This window comes from Colletotrichum aenigma (genome assembly GCF_013390185.1).
Source record: "Colletotrichum aenigma strain Cg56 chromosome Unknown KSG_Cg56_contig10, whole genome shotgun sequence".
Lineage (NCBI taxonomy): Eukaryota > Fungi > Ascomycota > Sordariomycetes > Glomerellales > Glomerellaceae > Colletotrichum > Colletotrichum aenigma.
The window spans coordinates 1,257,240-1,280,535 of record NW_023500916.1 but is presented as its reverse complement, the minus strand read 5'-3'; the positions used below and the strand labels follow the sequence as shown (position 1 = coordinate 1,280,535).

At 50.8% G+C, this 23,296-nt stretch overlaps 7 protein-coding genes across 7 annotated transcripts; 2 read left to right on the top strand and 5 right to left on the bottom strand.

The window, feature by feature from the left end:
• Positions 1-1,272: 1,272 nt before the first annotated feature.
• CGCA056_v014220 (Vegetative incompatibility protein HET-E-1) lies at positions 1,273-5,303 on the top strand (the record flags this gene model as incomplete). The annotated part of the gene is made up of 7 exons (XM_037329462.1): positions 1,273-1,284; positions 1,338-1,804; positions 2,009-2,710; positions 2,778-3,173; positions 3,233-4,985; positions 5,038-5,219; positions 5,300-5,303. The coding sequence occupies 7 exons, from the start codon at positions 1,273-1,275 to the stop codon at positions 5,301-5,303; spliced, it is 3,516 nt and encodes a 1,171-aa protein (XP_037171957.1).
• A 3,108-nt stretch (positions 5,304-8,411) lies between these two features.
• Positions 8,412-9,897, bottom strand: psiD-2 (L-tryptophan decarboxylase; the record flags this gene model as incomplete). The annotated part of the gene is made up of 2 exons (XM_037329461.1): positions 8,412-9,206; positions 9,415-9,897. The coding sequence occupies 2 exons, from the start codon at positions 9,895-9,897 to the stop codon at positions 8,412-8,414; spliced, it is 1,278 nt and encodes a 425-aa protein (XP_037172465.1).
• A 1,661-nt stretch (positions 9,898-11,558) lies between these two features.
• On the bottom strand, positions 11,559-12,192 carry CGCA056_v014218 (uncharacterized protein; the record flags this gene model as incomplete). The annotated part of the gene is made up of 2 exons (XM_037329460.1): positions 11,559-11,591; positions 11,647-12,192. 2 exons carry the CDS (start codon positions 12,190-12,192, stop codon positions 11,559-11,561), a joined length of 579 nt encoding a protein of 192 aa, XP_037172172.1.
• An 828-nt stretch (positions 12,193-13,020) lies between these two features.
• CGCA056_v014217 (Extracellular metalloprotease) lies at positions 13,021-14,027 on the bottom strand (the record flags this gene model as incomplete). The annotated part of the gene is made up of 4 exons (XM_037329459.1): positions 13,021-13,102; positions 13,154-13,242; positions 13,303-13,376; positions 13,436-14,027. The coding sequence occupies 4 exons, from the start codon at positions 14,025-14,027 to the stop codon at positions 13,021-13,023; spliced, it is 837 nt and encodes a 278-aa protein (XP_037172466.1).
• A 680-nt stretch (positions 14,028-14,707) lies between these two features.
• On the bottom strand, positions 14,708-15,499 carry CGCA056_v014216 (uncharacterized protein; the record flags this gene model as incomplete). The annotated part of the gene is made up of 1 exon (XM_037329458.1): positions 14,708-15,499. The coding sequence occupies one exon, from the start codon at positions 15,497-15,499 to the stop codon at positions 14,708-14,710; it is 792 nt and encodes a 263-aa protein (XP_037172467.1).
• A 3,454-nt stretch (positions 15,500-18,953) lies between these two features.
• Positions 18,954-20,210, top strand: CGCA056_v014215 (Isoflavone reductase-like protein TP7; the record flags this gene model as incomplete). The annotated part of the gene is made up of 4 exons (XM_037329457.1): positions 18,954-19,056; positions 19,144-19,424; positions 19,547-19,882; positions 19,941-20,210. The coding sequence occupies 4 exons, from the start codon at positions 18,954-18,956 to the stop codon at positions 20,208-20,210; spliced, it is 990 nt and encodes a 329-aa protein (XP_037172468.1).
• Positions 20,211-22,241: 2,031 nt separating this feature from the next.
• GSTF1 (Glutathione S-transferase) lies at positions 22,242-22,962 on the bottom strand (the record flags this gene model as incomplete). Its single annotated transcript, XM_037329456.1, has 3 exons — positions 22,242-22,698; positions 22,774-22,781; positions 22,834-22,962. 3 exons carry the CDS (start codon positions 22,960-22,962, stop codon positions 22,242-22,244), a joined length of 594 nt encoding a protein of 197 aa, XP_037172469.1.
• Positions 22,963-23,296: the final 334 nt, after the last annotated feature.

Here is a 23,296-nt window from a genome sequence, read left to right as displayed (position 1 = left end):
AGGGCACCAATCCGACGCTGCCATCTGCCCACTGTAGTCGGCATTGCACTAGCATCCGTAGGTGCCGAGAAAAAAGCTGCCAAAAGCGAATGTTGTCAATTAAGCGACCTGTCGTAAAGGTTTCTGTCAACTAAGAGCCTTGGCAACTCTGGCGTTGCGATCGTCAGCTAGGTTCACCAAGGAGGAAAGTGCGCCGCTTTGATCTCCAGCCGAAAGGCTCAGACTTTGTTGATGAGTGTTTTAAAGATTAACAGTGGTCAATTCAATCCTCTACAAACATTCGAAGCGCACAACCAATTACTCCATCTAACACCAAGATGCCAAAGCAATCCCACGTCAATTGCCTCTGTAACTACTCCCCCTAGAGCGGTTACAGCCTCACCAAACTTTTCCGAGATAAAGAAGTGATGTCCGCATGTTTCTAAGCAAACGCCCTTTCCCTAGAGCCCGAAAGAGACTGTGACTAATCGAAGCGTGGCGGACATTTGGAAAGCAAGGACAAATTCCAAATTGCAGGTGACTTTCATAAACTACAAGAAATCTTGTATCAAGCTTACAGCAAAAGCCCTAGAGAAGACACTGCTTGGATCGAAGCTGAGGCTCTCTCAAACTTTAAGTGCAAAGTGTCAAAGTAGATAGAGCTTAGCGAACGATCGGCTAGCATCTTTTCATGCGATACAGCCTAAATTGACGCTCCAAAAGGTTTGTCGTCTTCAGTTGTCACCTAGGGTGGATAAGAAACGTCTGGCAGACTTCCACGTGTCTTGTTCTTTTGTTGATTGACTGAAAAGTGGAGGCTAATCAGTCAACTTAAAAGGAAGAACGAGGCTGATAGTGTTGACTGGTTGTGGTGCAGAAGTGGGCATGCGCTGGCTGTCGCTGCCGCATTCCATTCGCTACTGCTTTGTCTGGTAACATATGTCATCGGAGATCCCACACTGATAATGATCTGACTGCGGGGTGGCAAGCAATGAAGTATTCAGTCTCATGTTGCAAAAGTACCATGCGGGCCATCCTTCGTCCGATGGTTTTCGCCATCCAAGAGCTGGGCTGCTTACATGTGGGGAAGTGCAGGCAGCAATTTTGCTGCCTTCGTCCTCGTCCGCGTCAACGACGTTTATGCGGACATGCTTGAAACCTTTGAACGTGACAATCTATATACCTAAGACTTCGAGGTACTTTCCTAGGTACATTCATTTTCACTGATTGGATTCATAAGAGCTGGTCCTGCAATGTCTGAACCGACCGCAAATCCAGGGGCCGGTGCCTCCCATGGCTCTCAACGTACGACAGCTTCACGAGCTAGAGCCCGAAGCAATCCAGCTGAAGATTCAAAGTGTTTGAAAGCCTTCGACACCGAAATAAACTACGCTCTTCAGAAAGACAGAAACGATGCCTGCGCAGAAGGCACTGGCCAGTGGTTCTTCCACCACCCGGTGTATGAAGCCTTCCAACGTTCCAAAGAACCGCACCTGCTGCTCGTCACCGCAGAGGCAGGAGGTGGAAAGTCGACTATCATGAGAACGCTCATTGATACCATTCAAGCGACCGACGAGCCTCCACTAGTGTCTTACTTCTTTTTCAAGGATGACGACGACAGCCTACGCGGCTACGATGATGCCCTCAGGACGGTGGTTTATCAATTGCTATCGCAGGATAACACACTTGCTCAGCATGCTCGGGAGCCGCATAAAGAGCACGGAGACGCAATCGAGCACAAAACCGAGACCATGTGGCAGATCATCACAAGAATAGCCGCCGAAGTGAAACGCGATGTCTATTGCATTTTTGATGCAGTCGATGAGTGCGCTGGAGAAGGCCGAAAGCGATTGTTGGCTGATCTAGCAAGTGTATTTGGCGATTCTCTTCAGAAGTCTTTTCGGTTGAAGGTGGTCATATCTTCTCGTCCATGGAAAGAAGAAACCCATCTGTTCACTGAACTATTGGGTTCTCCAAGGTCCAGTCATCTAGTGGGCGAAAATGCCACGGTTCAGTCTGACATTCGCAGTGTCATTCGACTGAAAGTCAAGGAAATAGCCAAGGAGAAGGATTTCGACGGAAAAACTGAAGCTTTGCTTTTGGAAAAGCTTAGCAGGAAGAACGTGCGGACAAGGTCCTTCTTGGCCATTCGAATGGCGTTTGAGATGCTGCGATCAGATGCGAGAATGAACCGAGAGGCGGCAGAAGAGGTCATTGACGAAATTCTTGCCGGTGTCCCCCAACAACTTGGGGACCATTTCAACAACATGTTGAACCACAGCCCAGACAAGGAACACGCTTGGAGGCTTCTCTGCGTTATCCTCGTAGCGCGAAGAACAATCAAGATACCAGAGTTCAAAGTCATTTATGCTCTCACACAGAGGTCATGCAGCAACCTTGGTGTGGCGAAGTCGTATGACGAGCTCGATCTAACAGCCGACGACGAAGAATTCAAGAGCATGGTACGGGCTCGATGTGGCCTGTTTATTACTTTTGGCAAGAACTCGGTCTACTTGTTTCATCAGACAGCGAGGGAGTTCTTGATAACCAAAGAAAACATGTCTGTGGCTCCGCCCTTCGCTCGATTGGCACAGAATTCAGGCAGCCTTGACGCGAACGACGTAGCTTCGTGGAAAGGCTGTATTTCGAAGGAAGATGCCAACCTGGTCTGCGCCACTGTCTGTCTAGACATTCTGAACATGGACATATCCCGACAGCGGATACTGGAAATGTGAGTTTCTAGTCTGTGACCGAAGGTTGAAAGTAGGACACCTCAGCTAATCGTTTCTCTATTCCAGATTCGACACTCTTAACGCCGGAAACGGTATGTTTTACGACATAAAAGACTTTGTGTCACCACGCCCATTCTTTATGTACGCAGCTTTTAACTGGCATGAACATATCATTCTTGGCGGTGATGGCGCTTCAAAGACTCTTCTTGAAGATAAGTATTGTGCAATTCTAGACATTGGCAAGCCCGAATTCTGGGCTTGGTTGCTTCCCCTCAATGAGTACATCACCACCAGCACTGTTCATCCAAAGGCAGTGATCTCCAGTGTCTGGGCACTAGACGAGAAGGAGCGTCGGCACAGAAACCAATATGGACCCTTTCTGAGAGAAAGCTGTCTGCAGAAGCTCTTTCCAATGGGTGGCAAGGCCCATGCTCTATTCAAAGACGTATCGCTAGTGTCAACGTAAGTGGTTTTAAGGGAACGCGGTATTTTGCTAATGTATCACTAACAGACGTCAATAGATCGCAGGCTGACGGTCCTCGTTGGGAAGCCGAGGGTGGCTTTGAACTTGTTGATGCGTTCCACATGGCTTTCGGAGACTATGAAATGATCAGTGCCAATCAAGCAGTCCAGGCACTGGAGCAAGGCGATACGAAGCGAGGCTCAATGCTCTCAGCACATGCTCCGATTCCGACAATGATCTGGACATGTATCACAGATATTTCGCCGAATGCTTTTCGCACGACTTTGGCTTCCATGAAGGATCTGAATTGGCTGCGCGACGTACCAGAACACATCTTATTCCGCCGATATAGATGGAGCGGATGGTGCTCCCGGACTGGGAAGGAATTGAGAGAGGACCGTCAAAAAGGTTGGTCAAAGCCCTGGCCCCCTTCTACCCCGACGATATATGTGGCGGGTCAGAACACATCACCGGAAAGCACCGACCTGTTTGGTGCGCTGGCGGACTGGATAGAGTTTTCAGAAAAGGCCGCAGGCTTTGCGCAGGAGCTGTGGGAAGCAGGGGGGTTCTTGGTCCCCTGTCTGTGCAGCAGGCTCATCCAGGCCGGAGCAGATGTTGACTGTAAATTGTGGAATGACGGCAAGACCGCCCTGCAGATTGCAGCCGCCCTTTGGGAGCACGACTTGATACGAATCCTTTTAGATTTGGGAGCAGACCCTGCCGTATGCTCTTCCAATGGCTACACTGCGTTGCATTGGCTGCTTCATCCCGACAAAGCCTTCAAGCAGCTCAACGAGGCACTGAGAGAGAACCCAAAGCGTCAACCGCGCCATCGAAAATCTCGGATTTCAACATCAGTAAAATCCCTAGCACGATCAGCTTCAACCGACACATCAGCAATCGACGTACTATGCGGAAACGGGAAGACGCCCCTGATGCTTGCTGTAAGAGAATCCCCAACAGCGACTAGGACCCTCTTGGACGAAGGTGCAGAGCCTGACAAGCGAGATGGTAACGGCCGAACTGCGCTCATGCACTATTTCCTGTCTGGTTTTAATGGCCGTGCAACATCCACCTTGAATTGCCTTCTGCAAGCGGGATCGGACAGTCTTGCGGCCGACTCATCCGGAAGAACGGTACTCGATTACTGGGCACGACGCGTTACCAACAAACAACTTTCTTACCTTTACCCCGGTACCAACTCTTACAACAAAGCTTTCCATGCATTAGCCACCTTCGGCTCACTCTCTGAGCGAGACGTCATCGTCCGGGAGCTAGCCAAGGAAGTTATACCACTCGTGGTAGCGGCAAGACTTGGGAACGCTCAGTTATGCTGGGCACTTTTGGAAGGAGGAGCAAATCCCGACAAGCACGGAGTCCCTATGAAAAGCCAATTGAGTGAAAACAGCGGGAGCGTGTCTTCGGACTTGGAGGACCTGGTCTGGAATCCTGTTTTGGTCGCATTGTGGACCAAAGCGTACGTGACCACCGCAATCCTGCTGGCATACGGAGCGAATGTCAAGTTCCAAGTTCCCACGCGTAAGCGGACCAAATGGAACCGATGGAGAGTTAAAAAATCAGGTATCACGCCGCTCCATTTGGTCGTTGGCGGCAATGACCGCTACACTTGGGGTGGTGACAGTAAGCTGGCGCTCTCCAGTGGCGGACAGGATGAAGGGTGTGCGTTTGGTGCAGCAACAAACCCAGATTACCCAGTCACGCACCGATCAGCCATGGAGTTCTTGGCGAAGCACCAAATGGATCACTGGGCGAGACATCGCGCGAGAGAGAATGCCGAAGCGAGTTCAGATGTGAGATATTCCTCGTACATATGATCACAAAGACGGCGCTAACCTTGCACAGTCTGAATATGAAATCAAACGAGCTCCGCCATCAAACGATAGTAAAAAAGCAGAGATGGTCCCATTTGACACTCTCTTTGGCGCAGAATTCCTGCCGAAACCTCATAATGCAATCAATTCACTTCTTGAGGTCATCATCAACAAGAATCAGACAGCCGAGGAGCGTCGTGCGGCATTGGCAGAGTACATGCTACAGAATGGTGCCGCCGTAAATGCAACAAGTCAGGAAGGCATCACTCCATTGTTCATCGCCGTCAGTCAAGGTAAACTGGATTTCGTGAAACTTTTACTGCAGCACGGCGCCGACCCAAACCTTGCAAGCAAGGGGGGCTGCAGGCCCTTGTTGACAGCAGCACGGAACGGCAATGAACCCATCACCGAAGCGCTTCTTACCTCAGGAGCCGATCCAAATGCACAGCTTGATAATCTCCCGCCAGGAGAGTGTACTTGCGTCGCTTTCGTCACGTGGAAACGTTTTTCTCATGACGCCTGTTACGCACCTCTTAACTCTCTAGCGATAGCGGCAGAGCGTGGGCATATCGATGTCGTGGAGACCTTGCTGGCACACGGGGCGGATGTGAATTTGCCTATCGTGCATCATGCACACGGTCGATTGCCAACTAAACGCGAGCAGAGGCGCCGTGAGCTGGATCACACGCCAGATTCTTCGGATGCCGAGTCAGACTTAGATATGGAGAGTTGGGAAGGACGCATTAGCGTTGGAACCGCGCTGACATGGGCTCGAGGGGAGGTGCGGGATCTACTTCTGCGACATGGTGCGGACGCCGCCATAGAGAAGGCGCCACGGAGATGCGAATGTCCGACCATTCAGAAGCGAAAACAGAGAAGCGGTTTCGGTCGAGACTCTGATGACGAATATCCCACAGACGAAGAGAGCGGCTCTGATACAGACTTGCCATGGCGAAGACGCCAGTCTTTTATTAGGAAAGACAGCGACGATGGCAGCTCTTAGTATTGGTGGCGTTACTGCAGACGTAATCCAGAGCACAAGGACTGCTCTTACCGTATGGCCGATTGAGGTTTAACAAGTGGGTACTCTGGCAGGATAGGAGAAAACAGAAGAGCCGTACATCGCCCCATAAGATTACAGAAGGAGGATGTCACACACCGAACTCGAGATCCACCTTTTGATGGCCGTAGCAACGAGGATATTGGGACTTCAAGGGTCAGTGCCAGAATTCAAGAAATCGCAGGGTTTGACGTGATATTCGGTGTAATGGGTGCGAAGTCTCATCATCATTCATGGCCGTAATCTGTACACACTGTCGCTGGTCCGGAGATCTGATCCCCGCTTCACCACTTAACTCCGCAGACGGGAAACAGGATTCGTCCGATGGATAGCTTAGGTGACGGACAGTCTCAGTGCGAGACGTCTGATGACATCAGATGGCATGTTATCATTAGCTTTCGATTGAACTTTCCTTGAGAAATAGGTGCCGTTCGAGAGGTCAGGGTAATGCTTCGCAAGACTATCGAGCTATGGCTCAGTTGAAACTTCTTTCACTCCTGGGTGAAGGTTCTCCAGAATGGTGGCTAGTAATATGCATCAGTCGTAATTATCTTTTACAGGACACCAATCATATTAGTTCAACGGTCCACTGTCGCATAGACCTTCTAGATCAAGGTCGACGACAGGATCAGTAATCGTCAAAATGCCATACATCAAGTCGGTGCCGCCGGTAGAGCTCACCGAAAAGTGGATACACCGGGGCTGGAATCGGCATTCACAACCCGGCGCGTATTCGTATCGGGCTTGACAGAGCGCCCGAATCATGTTTCGGTCCATTTCTGCGCGGAATAGTCAGACGTATTGGAGTTCTTGTGAGACTCTAGACTTCCAGAGTCAGGTTCCGATGAATTAGTCCCTGTTCGACAACCATGAGGAAAATTCGGATTCGCTTTGAGACAGGTATTTAAAGATGAACTCTGTGGCTGTTGGGATGAACCACGAACCAGAACCATCAAAGCAATATACTTCTCCGAACCGCCATCATTCGCATCATTTGCAAAATGGATGTCACGAATAGTCCGGAGGCCTCGTTGGCTGCGAACTATCCTACTGGGAAAGCGGATGGTATTGAGGCGCTGTTCAAAAGCCTGCCATACTTGCTCGTCTTGATTATTCTCTGCGCTTCTTCTCTGATCCTGAATAAATCCAAACTCTCAAAGTTTCCGGACGTCACTGTCTCGACCTCCATATTTGATCTTGGTAACTCAAAGGCTAGAAGGCAGTTTGTAACTGACGCAACAAGACTGATCAAAGATGGCTTTGCTAAGGCAAGTAGTGAAAAAACCGCTGTATTTTTCTTTTTTTTTAGTAAACTCTAACAACAGACGCTTCGTGTAGGTTGGCAACACCACACCTTTCCGCATCATCGCTGATGTGGGCGAAATGGTCATCCTCCCTCCAGAGTTTGCCGACGCTATCCGCAACGATACTGACCTCGATTTCATGACATTTGTCAATGGGGTTTGTCATACTGTAGCCACTTCTTGCGAATTGACTAGCTGACCGTTCCTTAGCAATTCCACTCAGAGATCCCTGGATTTGAGGTTTTTAGAGAGGGAACGAAGACCACTCTGGTGACCGATGTCGTCAGGGTCAAGATCACGCAATCTCTTGGTGAGCAAACTGCATTGCAACTAGCACGAGGAGCAGCGCGTATTGATCCCAAATAATAGGCAAGGTTACTGAGCCGCTGGCCGATGAGTGTGATCAGGCTAGCCGACAAGTCTTCGGGGATTCCAAAGGTAGATTGACTCTCCCCTTTTGCGATGATACAATGCCGCTTATCTACTAATTACTGACGCCTCGTAGAATGGAAGGAGTTCGTGCTTAAGCCAACCCTCTTGGATTTTGTTGCTCGCATTTCAGCTCGTGTGTTCCTTGGCGAAGAGGGATGCCGCAATCCCGCTTGGTTGAAGATTACCAAGGAGTACACCGTCGACGCCTTTATCGCTGGCGTAAAGCTCCGAAAGTACCCTCCTGGTATCCGTCACGTCATTCACTGGTTTTTACCCCAATGCAAAGCTGTCCGCGCACACCACGGCGTCATCCTAGACGAGATTGATGAAATCATCGAAGACCCAGGGAGGATCCCATCAGGACACATATTCCAGCCACCGGATCCAGACGCATTCTACAAGTTCCAAAAGTGGACTGCAGCCATATCAAAGATCCTAGTTGCAAAATATGTCTGGGGCACTACATCTATCTCTTCGGCACGTGCTATTGAATCCTAAACCTCCCATCCAGGGGGTATTGATTAACAGTAATACTAAGCCAGAGATTAGACATGGTGGATTCATCCTTGCCCTGAATTCGAGCATATACAAATGCACCAGCCGGCGCCCTCACTCAACCAACGCGAGCGCACTATTCACCCTATTGTTCCCCTCGAGACCCGCAGGAGACCGGTTCTCAACAAATCTCAACTCGACACCCGGCCGGAACACTAAACAATGCGAACTCCCCCCAAAATGAAACATACCAATCTCCTGTCCCTTCATAACCTCCTCGCCAGCCCTTACAGTCACCTCGCAGCTAGACACCTCCGTCATACCCACAAACACGATCGCTATTAGCCCGATCTTCGGATTCCGCGCCTGGATATATACTACCGCCCGCGTCGCCACAGAAGCGGTGTACGCCTGCGACCTACACGGCGCCTGCGGATCTGGACCATCTGTATTATCATTGTCGTTCTCACGCGCAGCTATGCCCTGGTACCGGTTCACGCTGAAGTACGTCCCCGGGATCATCTCTATCTCGATGATCCGGCCGCTCACGGGCGCATGCCAGCGGTGGTAGCTGAAGGCGCTCAGGTAGGCCTGGTAGATCGTTCCGCCGACAAACTGCGGCGCGAGCGCGTTATTGTTTAGCATGTCGGTAAGGGAGTACGGCTGGCCCTTTAGAGTGACGTCTGCTCGTAGGGCGACATCGGATACGACTTGCAGCGGCGTCGCCTCGCACGCGTTGACGATGACCGAGGTGTTGTCATCGACTCGAATGTCAACGGTGCCACTGCTGCCCGTGACAGACAGCCTCTCTCCGCCAACATATTCCTCATCATCAGGGAACTCCACATGCCGCACCCCCTCCCGAAACCGCCTCACAAAAAACGCATCCCACGATTCATACCCAAGAGTCTGAGTATCCTCAGGGTCAGGACAAACAAACAACTCCCTAAATCCTAACCCACCACCCTCCCCCCCCCTCCCCAACTCTTCCATTCGCCCTCTCCGCCATCACAATCTGCCCAGAAGCAGACACCCAAGCCCTCAGACAACCCCTCGAGTCCCCCGAAGCAAGAAACTCGCCCCAAGCACTTAACACCTTGCCCATCGCCTCATTTACCTCCGACCTCCGAAAGAACTCGTAGCCGGCCGCCGTGCCCATGGGATAATTCAACAAGGCATTAATCGGCGCCGCCACGAACCCCATGGCGTCCTCGTTTCCCGGCCTGTCGAAGAATTGCGGCCCGGAGCGCATGATAACGTTGACGACTTGCAGGAACTGGCGGAAGGACTGGACGGCGGGTTGCTCTGTCGGGTCGCGGAGCTGGAGGGCGGCGGCTTGGGTGAACATTTGGTCTGCTAGGGCGGCGAGGTAGGGATCATTTTGGACGACGGCCCGGAGGTTGGTGAGGCTTGGGTTTAGGGAGTCGACAACGGTGGTGGTGGCGGTCTTTGAGTCGAGGGCAGGAGTTGTAGTTGTTGTTTGATGGATTTTGTGGGCGAGCCATTTTTCAGGGTTGGGGGCATCTTGGTGGTTTGATGGCTCGAGGCTAGGTTCGGCGTCCTTGTTGGACTTGAAGCTGTTGATGAGATAGTAAAGCATGATGGTGATGTCGATGAGGTGCGGCCTTTGATAGTAGATGATTTCAATGGCCAAAAAGCACGTAGCCAGCGAGATGCGATGATCGAGGTAAAGTTGCCTGGGAACAAAAGTTTATGCAAGAGTTGCGATAATTAACGCGTACTACTGAACAAGACGATCCTTATGAGTAAGATCTTGTGCCCTAGATTCAACTCCGCTCTCTCACAAGCAACTAACGTATCTGGCAAACGGCATGAGACACAACCCACATGTCTTACCGCGGGAGCGCAGGATGCCGTCAGATCGTCCAATCGGAGGACAACCGCAGTCAGGAGCTGAGGCTGGGGTGACACGATTTGCACAGCTATTGACACATCTGGTGTCAACTTTCAGACCGGTCAAGCAAACGTCTCAACGCAGCTTCCAAGTTCCTCTCCCTTCACCGCCATGATGACTGAGCGGCCCCTTCAGTGCTCACAAAAGTTCCACTCCGTTGTCGTCATCACCCCCATCCCCTGCTCGGCAATCGTTGTCCTCTTCTCCATCAAATCAGCCCGTATCCTCTTGGCCTCCCCGATCCCAATCGGAAAATCCATATTATCAAACAGCATATCCGTAACCTCGCGCGGCAACGTTCCCAAACTGTCTCCCAGCGCCACACCCTTTGCTGCGGCGGCACATTCGCTGTACTACTGGTCGGAATCCTCGGGTCCACGAGGAACAGCGCGAGGATCTTGCGGTAGCCCGCCTTAGTCTTATGGCAATGACGCGCGTGGGCATTGCCTTGGATCTTTGGACTGCGCAGACGTTGTGAAACTTGCGGCATTCATGAGAACTGGCCAGGGATATGTGCACGTTGGAATCCGAGTCTGAACTGATGCATCGTTCGGGATAGATAATGAAGGCAGCTGTTCCGTTCAGCCTTCAGGTCATTAATGTAAACATAGAAGAAGACCCACACTCAAAGTACTCACGCGTACCAAGACAGCCTGGCTGTCACCTGAAATCCGGATATGTTGGTCTCTTCCATATCGTTGAATCCTGCACGGAACTGGCCGACGCTTATCTATACGCCGCCCCCTGAAATCTCTTCCCCATGTAGCCAGATACCATGGTACCAGGCTCCTTCGCGAGACTGTCTTGGCCTTTTGCCGTCGAGAAGATCGGAAATGACCTGACGCTCGTTTTCATCTTGTAGCCTGGTGAAGAAGAGGGCGCATAGGGGGCAGCTGTTATCAGGGCCCTGCTTAAGGGACTTCAGGTTGGGGTGGAACCGAAAATCGGTGTTCGATACATCGTCGATGGTCAGCTTCGCGCAGATCTCGCAGTGCGACATGATTAAATCGATGTAATCTTGCACGCCTGCCTCAGCTTTGAGCGAAGTAAAAGTGAAATATGGCATCTTTTCACACAAGGCTGGGGGCGGGGACGCGTCTTACAGGCGGATATAGCGGCGATGCCAGCAATTGCATGTAACTGAGAAAGCCGATAGTCTGACCTGAATATGCAATTCGCAGCAATGTGCACGATGGCCTGTTGAATGAGACGCAAATCTACCATCACTGTGATATTTAGGTACGAAGACCACGTAGTTAGATACCTATTGAGTTTGTGATGACAGGCACGCAGATTATATGTAGGCCCAATTCAACAGGACAGATACGGAACACATTCCATCACTACTACTGGACGGATATCTCCGAGATGCTGGGTCCCTATTAAAAGTGGTATCAATAACGCATTCAACTTTTCTTGAGAATCAAGACTCACCATCATTACTAGGGTTCTCCGGGCGATCTTCCACGTTCCGTCTACTCCTCGCTCCATTTTGTCGACATATCGTCCGTAACTATACAAGACCTTGTCTAAACCAAAGGTATCCGAAAGATTTGTCGTTCCCGCCATGAAATGAGATGCAGTCAAATACGTCAGTGCAACAGCGGTATTTTCTGAGCACACTTCAATAAGCTGAGTGCCGTAGCCATGGTGAGTGCTGGCAAACATGCCCAGTCCTTGAGAGATGGCTGCTGTGATGCTGTCTGAGCCAACGAGGTCGCCCAAGGGAGGCGGAAAACTGGCGGTGGCGTTGGCTGCGAAGATACTGTCAAGTTGACTCCAGTCCCTCCCATCGATGGCTACCGGATATCGAGCGAGCAGATGCTGGATGGAATAAACAGCTGTCAGGTACTCAAGGCTCCCAACTGGTGGTCGTTGACAGGTTTGACCGCAATCAAGAATCGGAGTGATTGGTAAGCCATTGCTAGAGGCAGCGACTACGCCAGTGGTGATCGAGGCAAGGGGGAGGAATTTGACCATTGCGGATTATTCGGCGCGGCAGAACAGGGATGCATCCGAGCACTTCTTGGTGAATCCTATCTGGGAAGGTTCGCAGACTTTATATAGCCGCCCCCTGTGTAACATCGCTGTTCGTAGCCGCAGCTGAACCCCGTTACGCCACTCCAATTGGGGCAGGCTCAATAAAGGTACGCCAAGACCGGGCAGTGTGAGACCTCCAAGACGAGGGCGATTGACGAATAGGGAGACTGGTCTGATTTGTCATCTCTGTGCTACTGTTGCAAGGCTTTGAGGGGGAAGTTGACTGACATGCATGTTACGATCGAAGCGCCCGGCCGGCCCGGCACGGCGTGTCACACGGAGGCGGATGAACTCTTCACAAACCTTCCCGAGTCGAGGCCCGAGAGTGGGTCTTAAGCCCTGTGTTCCGGCAGTCCGACGAGTAGTTGAATTAGCAATGGTCCATGGAGCGGATGTTATTTTTTTCCCTTTCGCACGGCACGGCGTTGAGAAAGAAGTGAAGACAGGCGAGAATCTTGGACATAGTGGATGCAATAACATTCGGGGTCCATTGTATTTACATCACCAGCATACCCTGGTTTCCTTTCGCAATACAAATTCACAGTCCTTCAGTTCGCTCCAATGCTTTGTCAAAGTGCGGTCAAATATTTGAGAACGTAGTTATATTCATTTAAGCCTTGATCTAAAGTGGTAGAGGCTAAAAGCAATCAAAATATCCAATCTTCATCGTCCCATTAGATTACCAACTACTGCACGTGAGCAAACCAAACACTACCAGGACCAAGACAGTAAGTAGTGTTGTAAACACTACAAGCACATGTCCAACATTTACTGGTACTGGGCGCGGTAGGTATCCCAGTAGCTGTAGATACGGCTCTGCTGTCCGTTGGAGAATCCGGTGAAGCACTCACTGGTGAGAAGTTAGCTCTTATGTGGTAAAATGAACTTGATGGTTACTTACTCGTCGGAGTAGTTCATGTAGTTGGTAACAGAGTCGGTACCAGCAGAGTTGGGGCAGGTGTCGCGACCGATCTGGCAACCGTAGGACTCCTGTTGTGACTTGTTAGCCGATGATCACTCAATCCGGCATATTGCACTGGGGATATTTACCTCGGCCTCGTAGGGGGTGTCATCAACAGAGTCGCCATCACCGCTGCAGGCGTAGCCCTGGAAGGTGTGGAAGACTGCCTTGAATTAGCTAATGCTCAATGTGTGCAGTGCTCGCCTTTAAGTGATAACTTACGTCCAAGCCAGTGACCGATCTCGTGAGTGGCAGTGTGACCAAGGCTGTACTCCTCGTAGCTGCCTCCCGGGACCGTAGTGGAGAGAATGACAACGCCGTCGCGGTTGAAATCAGCAGATCCGGGGGTGATGGTCTGGGGGAAGCGAGCATAGCCAAGGTAGCGCGAGCTAGCGACGAAGTACACGTTCAGATCAGCGTACGTGCCTTTGCGAAGAGCGGTCTTCATCGCGACCTCAGCACGGTCAGCAGCCCAGTTAGAGTTGACAGTCCAGTCAGCGCCAGCCTCGACAAAGGAGATGTCGTGGGGGGCATAGGCGGTGTTGAGCACGGCAAGCTGCTCATCCAGGGTAGCCTGGGTCAGGTAGCCGCCGCTCACGGACTGCGAGGAGGCCACGACGTGCCAGTAGACATTGATCTGGATGGGGCCGGCGGCACGGGAGCCGTTGCCGGCAAGGCGGGCGCTAGACTCCATGAGCTTGAAGTCCTGGGCGACCTGGAGGTCGACCTCAGTGGGCTCGTCGGTTCCGCAAGTTCGCTTGGCGAAGGCGGATGCCACCATGGAGGCGGCGACCAGGAAAAACTTGAGCTGCATGATGAAGAGAGTGCCGAGAAGATGGGAACGGAGATGAGAGGATTGGAATGCCGATGGTGAGAGCAATGGCTGTAATTCTGGCGGTCTTTCACGAGTCTTTATACATCTCGATCATCGGGGCGCTGAATTCTACAAAGTGGCGGGAAGATGGAATGAAGCGCCATCTCCCAACTTCGAACTCCCTCTTCTGGTCGCTCCGCCAAACGATAGACCATTCAGCGGTCGTGAACATCGCGTTCGTGGAGGAGATAAACTTGACAGCCGGCATCGGGTTGCATTTGCCCGGGATTTGACTCGTGAAGTTCAGCTACCTGCTCGATTCGTCCAAGACGTCATGCGACGGGACGGAGCTCAAAAGCTCGATTTTCACATCTCAAATTGAAAGCTGGAAAATGCCATGCGCTGCCAAGAGGTTTTGCTGGTTAACCTGCCTTAAATGTGATTCTAAAGCCGCTGAAGAGGGTCCTGGTGCCTTGGCAATTACTACCTCGTATTACAATCTCCTCCCTAAGACCCCTGCTCATCAGAGTAGTTTATCTAAGCGCGTCGGCTGTGCGCGGTGCAGCATGCAGCGCCATTCGGTACCTGTCGACGCGCGGGATACGCGGGACATGGACCAACAGCAGATAACATGATCGTTGATTAAGGCATGACACCTTGAAGATGTTCACAAAGTACACTTAAGACCGTCTTCTGTGGCCTGAATTTAGGCTGTCCACAGCCGCTCGTTTTGCGATTCTTTTCAGAGCAGCATCCTCCTTCTCAGTCTTATCTCGCTTACAACCCTCCGCAGCTGGCCCGAGCACTTCGACTAGGGCATAATTTGGCATGCCGTATTGACCTGCTAGAGGCCAAGGTCGTCGATCATATCGGCGGTTGCGAATCGCGATGTTGTCGTCTGTGTATTTTCTCACAGCTTTAGGGATGCCCTGACCATCATGTCGACTTTGATGTTCCAAGACTTTGATAAGGTCCACGAATATTGTTGTCGATGGCAGCTCAATATTGAAGTTCTGTAGTGAACTGAGAGAGTCCTGCATGTCGTGGCTAACGATGCAGATTACGTACTCAGCCGCCAATTGGGAAAAAATCTCTTTGACCTTCTCTTTCGCGTCGTCGTAGTAATGTGAGAGCTCCTCAGTGGAGTCGTAGCGGTAATGCCATGGCTTCGGTCGGAGTCTCTTGTTGACCTTGGACTTCTCCAGCACGATGATCTTTTTCTTGCAGCACTGCCTTGTGGGGTGTTGCTTGCTGGATTTGGAGCCCGAGAGTGGATTCGCAGTTGGCGAAAGAATGTCCAGCTCCATGAACGGCGTTTCCGTGACGGAGACATGCGCGCCTACAGGTTCGCAGCCTACAATGACGACTTGGTCACTGTTCCAGCACTCTGCAAACGTCCCATTTTCTTTGGCGCACTCTTCGACTCTTCGCAGTTCACCCTTGGTGAGAAGGTGTGGCGTTTGGTGTGTCATCGTCCTGAGCGGCGAGTTGTAATCTTGGTTTCGATAAGTTCTCAAGTTTAAATCCGGCAAGTTTGATTTTGTTCGGAAAGAAATCTGGTTCAGTTGAGGTAAAGATGATACTGCCAGCTTGCACTAGAAATACAGAAGCAAATGTGGCTGTGCTTCTTTGTGGTTACAACAGCAAGAACACGAGTCGGGTTTTACCGGGGTTTGAGTCACTCGGGGAGGCAAAGCGTTTCAGCCCGCCGTGGACTTTATGGCACAGAGTGGCGCATTTCCACAAGGAAGTTGGCAAAACCCTTGATCAATATCACTGGGTATTATTGTTGACTGTTGGCCGAGGATACGAAAGAGTTGAACGTGAACATGACCCATTCAGACCCTGGTGCCGACTGAAACCTGCGCCCTACGGCGTGTCTAGCAGCTTCACAGGGCGCCGATCAATTCTTCAACTCCACAACAGTAGTAATCTTCCGCTGCCAATCTTTTGATCCCATCTGCTTCTTTTACACCGCGTTTTCATGTTCGCGCAGGCGTCAATTCCATCGATAGGCGTTACAAGGCCCCTTCTGTCACCATACTCCTCAAAAAAGAATACTAGCCCCCACAAGAAGTCCTGAATATCTCTAGCCATCTCAGTAAAAACATGAATTGTCCGAATGATTATCGAAGGTGGGTGGATTGAGTTGTACATTGGAAGCTGGCACCGGAAGTCTTGACCATGCAGAATCAGGCTGATCTTGGTTCTGGTTCGTATGGCTCAGAGCTTCTAGGGCGCTCTTGTAAATGATGGTCAAAGCTTCATAAACAACTTTCCCATCATGTTTTGGCTTGTTTGTCTCAAACGACATCCAAAAATTCTTCAACAGCTCCATGTCTTGCTGAGCGCCAGGCGTCTGCCTATTCAGCACGATGCTTAGAAGCAAGCCGTCAATACTCCACCCGAGGTCATGGCACATATCCCTTGATGTCCACGATTAGTGTTGGGCGACTGTGTTGTCCCAGTTGAAACTTACAACATGAACGGATGGCTTTTTTCCGTCTGCATAGAAAGAGAGAGAATGTTTCACGCGGCAGAGGCGCACTCATTCACTACCTTTATCGTTATGTCGCGGATGGCGGGGTCGCTAAAGTATGGAATGTGGCAGAATATGGAGGAGTGGATGGCGATTATTGTTTGGAAGTAGCTGCGATGCAGAGAGGTAATCTGCATCATATGGGAAATTGGCGAGTCTTCTGCTACACTTGGAGGCCTAACAGACGCAGGCAGGTCATTTGCCCATTGCTGAAGCTCTGAAAGTAATTTCGAGGTGGCCTTCAGATGGTTCTGACCGCCCTTTGCGGAAGGCATTGTCGTCGCACATTTTGGCCTGTATCTTGGCAAGAAGCACTTGCTGCCGTAGATAGTTGAGGCTGCGACCTTCTGGAAGATTGATGACTCCATAATGGTCAACGGGATTTTCATCAGGCAAACCAACGACTAGCTTTAGAGTCAGAAGCGGAGGTTTAAACACCCGTAGTGACAGGCGTTGGTCCATAACATAAGCCCTGTAAAGAAGCCGGCTTTTGTGGATCTGGTCGGTCGATGGAGCTCCAGAGGAAGATGCGGCCACATGGTATCCAGCCAGCAACATCATCTGCGTTACTGACCCAAGTAAAGTTGCAGCTGCAGAGCTTCTGGACGTTGATTCAAGATAGGTCGTCTAACAAGCCTTGTTTTAGTTTGTGTTCAACAACATGGCGTTTGACGCAATTGCGGACCATCAGGAGCAGCGTGCCCACCGCTAATGTGTCGGGGACTTCCATCATGATGCTGGGCAGCACTCGCATGGCGTTCTCCACAAGCCTCTCTGTAATCGCATTTTGGGCGCCATGCAACGTCCACGAGGCGCATGAACACACCATGCTAATGGCTGCTTAAGCCCCTTGAGTTGGACAAGACTGCCCTTGGACATAACTCTGGAACACGCCCTCAATGTCCTCATTTCGGAAGAACTGGAAGTCATTGTTGACCGATTCTAGGAAGACTGGGTGACATTAGACACGGTAGTAAGTAACCAAGGATGAGTGGGCCTACTCTTGAGACACTGCAGTGCTGTGTCTAGCATGGGAATAGGATGCATCGGGCCACCTGAAAGATTAAGTGCAGGGAAATTTGGATGAACCGCTTTGCTACACAGCTTGCTAAATGTGTGGTTGCCAATCATGTAATCTACGCATTCAATATGATGGACGTCAAAAATGGCGCATGAGCCTGTGCTTATTGTTAGCCCGATTGCTAGCCCGCACGAGAAAGGGAGTCGTCATGAATTATGCGGTCAACCAGCAACCTACTCGGTATCGGAACTTAACAACCGGCTGATCGGGTACCCCTATCCTAGCCATCGGTAGTGCGTCTCGGCGGATGAGACGGTACAACACATCGTGGCTGGTTATGTACGACTCTTCGCACAGAGTATCAAACCCCAGGTGGGCAAGTGGAGAGACATGCGGATGTCTCGAGTCCGATGTATGAGCGACGTTCTCAACCGCGTTGCTGGGTGCCAAGCTCTGCACCATCTGCTCAACCTGCTGTAGTCTCCGGATCATACGAGCACGAGAGCTGGAACCCGACCTGTTCTAGTGCGTCAGACACACGTCCGTGGAATCATTAACGGTGAGCGAGCGATACTTTCTACTGGTGGGCGCGCGGAGCCGAGTGTGGGAGTAGACGCAGTCCAGCTCCTTCGCCACACAAGTCGAGCATGCAGGCAGGGTTGAGTCGCATTTCACCTGCACGCCCCGTCAGCCGTTGCGCCACCGATGGCGCGTATAAAGCGAGCGAGAATACCTTTCTCTGCCTGCACGGCGTGCAAGCCCATCTGGACCGCTCCCCTGACGGTTTGGGGATAACTGTTTCTGTCGGTGTAGACATGTTCGGAACTTCGGGCGCGGATCATGAAGCTCGGAAAATGCGAAAGAAGAAAGGCGGATGGCGCAGCTTTCAATTGTCAAGCTCAGACTACCATAATTGGCATAATAATACAGGAGGCCCCGAGACTTTGCTGAAAACAAAGATCATTTCTCCATTGTGTTTGTTTCCACAAGGGTCCGATGTCCATTGATTGGGGATTTCTCGGTTCCCCGCAGATGTTCCGGCGCTCCATTTTGTGCCGAGCCGGTCGCCCCACACATGTTCCGGTCTCCGAGTCCCCGTCACATCGGCGCCGGGCACTGACGGCAGTGATTGCTTTGCTAAGGCGCAATGATTCTATTATAGTTATTCCGAACTAGGGCATGCGCGATCTTTCCGCTTGCTTTGTAAGGGGGGCCGTCTCTGTCGCAATGTTCTGAAGCGCGGTTCGGCGGAGGTCGTAAGCCAGGATAGTATATAATGCTCATGTAAATCAGGTAACTAACAACTATGGATTCACTGAAACTCAAAAGCTAAAGCATCGGTTCTGGCGACTTAGCCGCCATTAGAATGATCTCCAAAGCTGTTAAGGTTGCCGTTTATGGCGCCGCTGGCGAGTCAGCGGGTCTGATCGTAGATGCACGAGCTTCTCGCATCGACGACTCCATGCTTTGTACGTGATAACTTCCGTTATGTCATTGGTGGCGCACGATTGACACATGGGTGTTTGATATGTAAGCTAATGGTGTTGTTTAGGAAGTTACAGCTCTGGTCCGGCCCTCTTCAATTTCGAAGCCAGCCTATACCAAGCTGGCTCAACGCGGCGTCGAAATCGTAGCTATCGATCTGGAAGGACCAGAAGTTGACGCTGCCAGGATTGTAGAAGGCCAAGATATTGTCATTGCCTCTGTGCCCCCCAACGCGCTCGATTCGCAACTGCCCCTGATCCGAGCTTCCAAACTGGCGAACATCAGGCGGTTCATCCCAACTGCTTTTGCGGTGGCTCTTGACCCAAAAGGTATCTCTTCTGTGCAATCCATGGTACGTTCAAATCTTATTTTTCTGCCTTTCCAAGATGTGCCACAGTCTAGAGCACTCAATCAATCTCTCTACTACGTCTTGCATGTCCTTCGGACCTGTCACGGGCGCTGATTTCCCTACAGAAAGAGAAGTTCTACAAAGAGCTTGAATCATGCGAAATCACATACACCATCATTGACGTCGGGTGGTGGTATAATGGCTTCATACCCGAGGTGCCGTCCGGGAAAACTGATCATGCCATTGCGCTTCCGGACTTCCTCGGGAACTTGGTCCCTAGAGACGGAACAATGAAAACCTATGTGATTGACAACGAAGACGTCGGAAAGTTTGTCGCTCGCATCATCGTTGACTCCAGGACTGTCAATAAGCGGGTTGTGGCTGCGGGAGCAAGCATGTCTTTCAACGAAAGGTTTGCCATTGCTGAAAAGCTCACAGGCGATACTGTTACCCGAAAGCATGTATGTTATCAACTCCCAATCGTTGCTCTACCGTGACCTAACAACCTCTTTCATACAGGTTTCGGCAGAAGAGCTCAAGTCCATGATCGTCGGCGCAGCCTCTCAACTCCAAAGCAATTCGAATAACTATCTTTTACTTGTCAGCAAGCTGTGGCTGGAATATTACTACTCCTCTTTCATCGACGGCGACAATAGCCCGGAGGGCGTCAAGCGCTTGGGCTACATCATGGCTGGAGATCTGCACCCCGATTTCAAGCCGACCACCTTCCGACACTTCTTCCAAGAGACCTTAGATGGCAAGAGACGAATCCCATATTTTGCGAAATAAAGCGTGACTCAGCCTCTTTGTATCAGATTCATACAAAGTTTAGACGCACTGTAGAAGCGGTTTAGAGGCTAGGAATTAGAGACATTGTTGCGAATGTCAAAATTAGATTTCGCTCGACGCAATTCAAATCATACAATACACTAGACGTTATGGCGCAAATAGACTCCCAACACGACGTTCCAGTTTACCATGAAGAAGGGGTCGGTTTCTTTCATCCTTCATGGGCGAGCAGCCAATGTTGTGACCATGTTCATCTGCAGGTGTGCTAGCGCTTACTTGTGGCTTGAAACGCCTACCATCTTCAGGACTGCATACGCTTATATAATGCATTTAGCTCACATGAAGCCAACCTCTCTATATTAAGCGAGTTGCCCGCTTTTGGTCTCTGACCATGTATATGTACCAGGTCATCTTTTGCTTCTAATCGTCGCCAATCTGTGTGGCGCACCTGGCCCCCAGAGCATGCCTCAACCACCCGGCGCACGAATGATTGGCGGCCCTATGTCACGAAAACGCACCATTCAAAGTAGAACTAAGGTGAAAACTGGATGTGCAACATGCAGGTAAGACTCGAATCATACCGTCGGCGCTAGCCATAGATATCAGGGTCCAGCAAGGGATTCATCTTTGCGGTCATCTCACTAACTTGGTAACAGAGTAAGGAAGATCAAATGTGACGAGAACAAGCCCTCTTGCCACAGTTGAACGAGCACAGGCCGCACATGTGACGGTTATGAGTCTCCATTTCGACTCGTTTTGAGAAACCACACATCTCACTCGGCAGGTGCCAAGTTGGGTACGATTAGGATACAGTCCATTCGGCCGAACATAGCTGAGATTGAGATCACTCCCGAAGACGTTTTTCTTCTTGGCCGTTACTTCTCAACCAAGACCATCTTCGACGTGGACCTTGCCTGCGACAAAGAGGCTAAACAAATCCTACAAGCCAGTGTAACTGATCCATCAGTCCGATTGGCAGTTTCATCCCTCAAAATTCTTCGAAAGCATCTCGAGACTTGCGAAGATTTTGCCTTTTCCTCTCTAGGACAGAAGTCGGGTCGAGACTATGACCATGGAGTTCAGCAGTACTGCATGGCTTTAGGGGGCCTGGCGTCCAAATTGTGGTCTCCGGGCTCCGACGAAATAAGGTCGGCGTTGCTTTGCTGCCAAATATTCCTCAGTATCGAGCAGGTGCGCGGCAATTATTCAGCCGTAGCTCAGCATCTTGTTCAGGGACTCAGTATCATGCATGAATATCGGGCACGGCCATTGTTGATTGGGAGACACAAGTTGATACCGGCAAGCCATAGCAAGATTCCTTCACTCGACGTCTTCGTCCTCAAGCTTTTCATTGCACCATGCAAATTCGCAGACTCTCCGGCATCAGCAGACGTCAAGGAAACAGCCACGGGTGCATGGCCGATGTTGTCTCACCAACAGTCTGGAAAATCTGAATCTGTCCCTGCTCGTCCCATAGCACCCGACATGCGCACACTTCTTACCAGGATTGCCTCAAGGACGCTTGAATTCCTGGATAAGATTTCGAATGTTGAGTCGATGGCAATGGCCCTCTTACTTGTTTCCGAAAAGGTTTCTCTCCTGAATAATTTGGAATCGTGGTACTCAATATTTGAGCGCGTTCATTCGGACGCAAAAGCTCCGCAACGAGAGCCTCTGTCAGTAACTTTCTTACGCTTGTTCTATCGGACACTGCATATCGTGCTCCTAGGAGCAATCTCCTGCGCTTTAGAGTATGACGAGAAGCGACTGGCCGAGATTGAGCAATTGCGCCTTGTGGCAAATAATGTAGAGGAAGGATTAAAGGCTTATCGAGGTTACAGGGGTGCTGATAGTAAAGAACGTGCGTCGGATCCAGCATATTGATGAGTACTTGATGTGTTGACGGATTTCTGTCGACTCTCACAAGTGAACTTGGGCATGCAATGGACTTCAACAGCTTCAATGTAATAAAACTATCTGCAACATTGTATATAACACAATCGATTTCCAATTGCCTCATTTACTACCATATCACTGTGTCGCCTTTGCAGCCTCCTTATCAGCGGTCAGGACTTGCTGTATGACTGGCCTGTTGATGACGCGGTTCCACCATGCACTCACGGCTTTTCGACCGAGGATAAGATCTGCATATCCGCATACGAAGAGCCTCTGGATCAGGGGTACATAGTAAATGTCCACGAGAGTGAAGTCCTCCCCAGCCATGTAGTCGCTGTGTTGCAATGCACGTTCTGCAAGGTCAAAAAAGGCTTCGATGGACCGTGTTGCTCCTGACACGACTGTCTCATCAGGAGGCAAGCCCATGAATTTCTGCTTCACAAACTTCTCAAACGCAATTTTACTTGCGGGGTCGGCGAAGTAGGACATCTCCTCTGACTGCGCTTGTTCAAAAAGTGCAGTAGCTTCCCTGTCGGAGTCGGGAGGTAGAAGCAGGAAGCAGTATTTCTTGGCGAGGTACTTGCAGATAACCCTACTCTCATAGAGAGTGAAACCGTCGGGGAAGATGACGACTGGGACTTTACCTCAAGGGTGTCTCTTCATATACTGTTCCGGCTGTGCGGGATGGTGTCAGCACATGACTACGAGGAGATGTCGGTTTACGCACCTTTTGTTCCCCTTTTTGTAGGTTGATCAAAACAAGTTTGTAGTCCGCGAAGCCACCTTCAGCGAGAGTCAAACGAACACGATCTGTGTTGGTCGAGCCACGAGCGCCATATAGAGTGAATGCTGGCATTTTGGATGAGTGTAATATTTGCGACAGAATTCTGCGGTTGTTGGTGATGAACTTCGACATCATCTTGGATAACTTGGGGAAGATCATGACAAAGTTACCTTGTTTTATAATCTTCGGCACCGAATTTCTGCCTCACAGGCAACAACACCACATATGATACTCGGAACCGCCATCATCACATATGGTTGGCCGGCTCGCTCACAGTGCTTAATTAAGTTAGCGCGGGCGCAGGCTACGTGCTGACGGCGCCCGCTTCCCCGATTTAATCCTCCGGCCGTGCCGCCCGGTGGCTCCCGTGTCGTCCGAGACCGTTTGTAGTATCCGGACCGAGCAA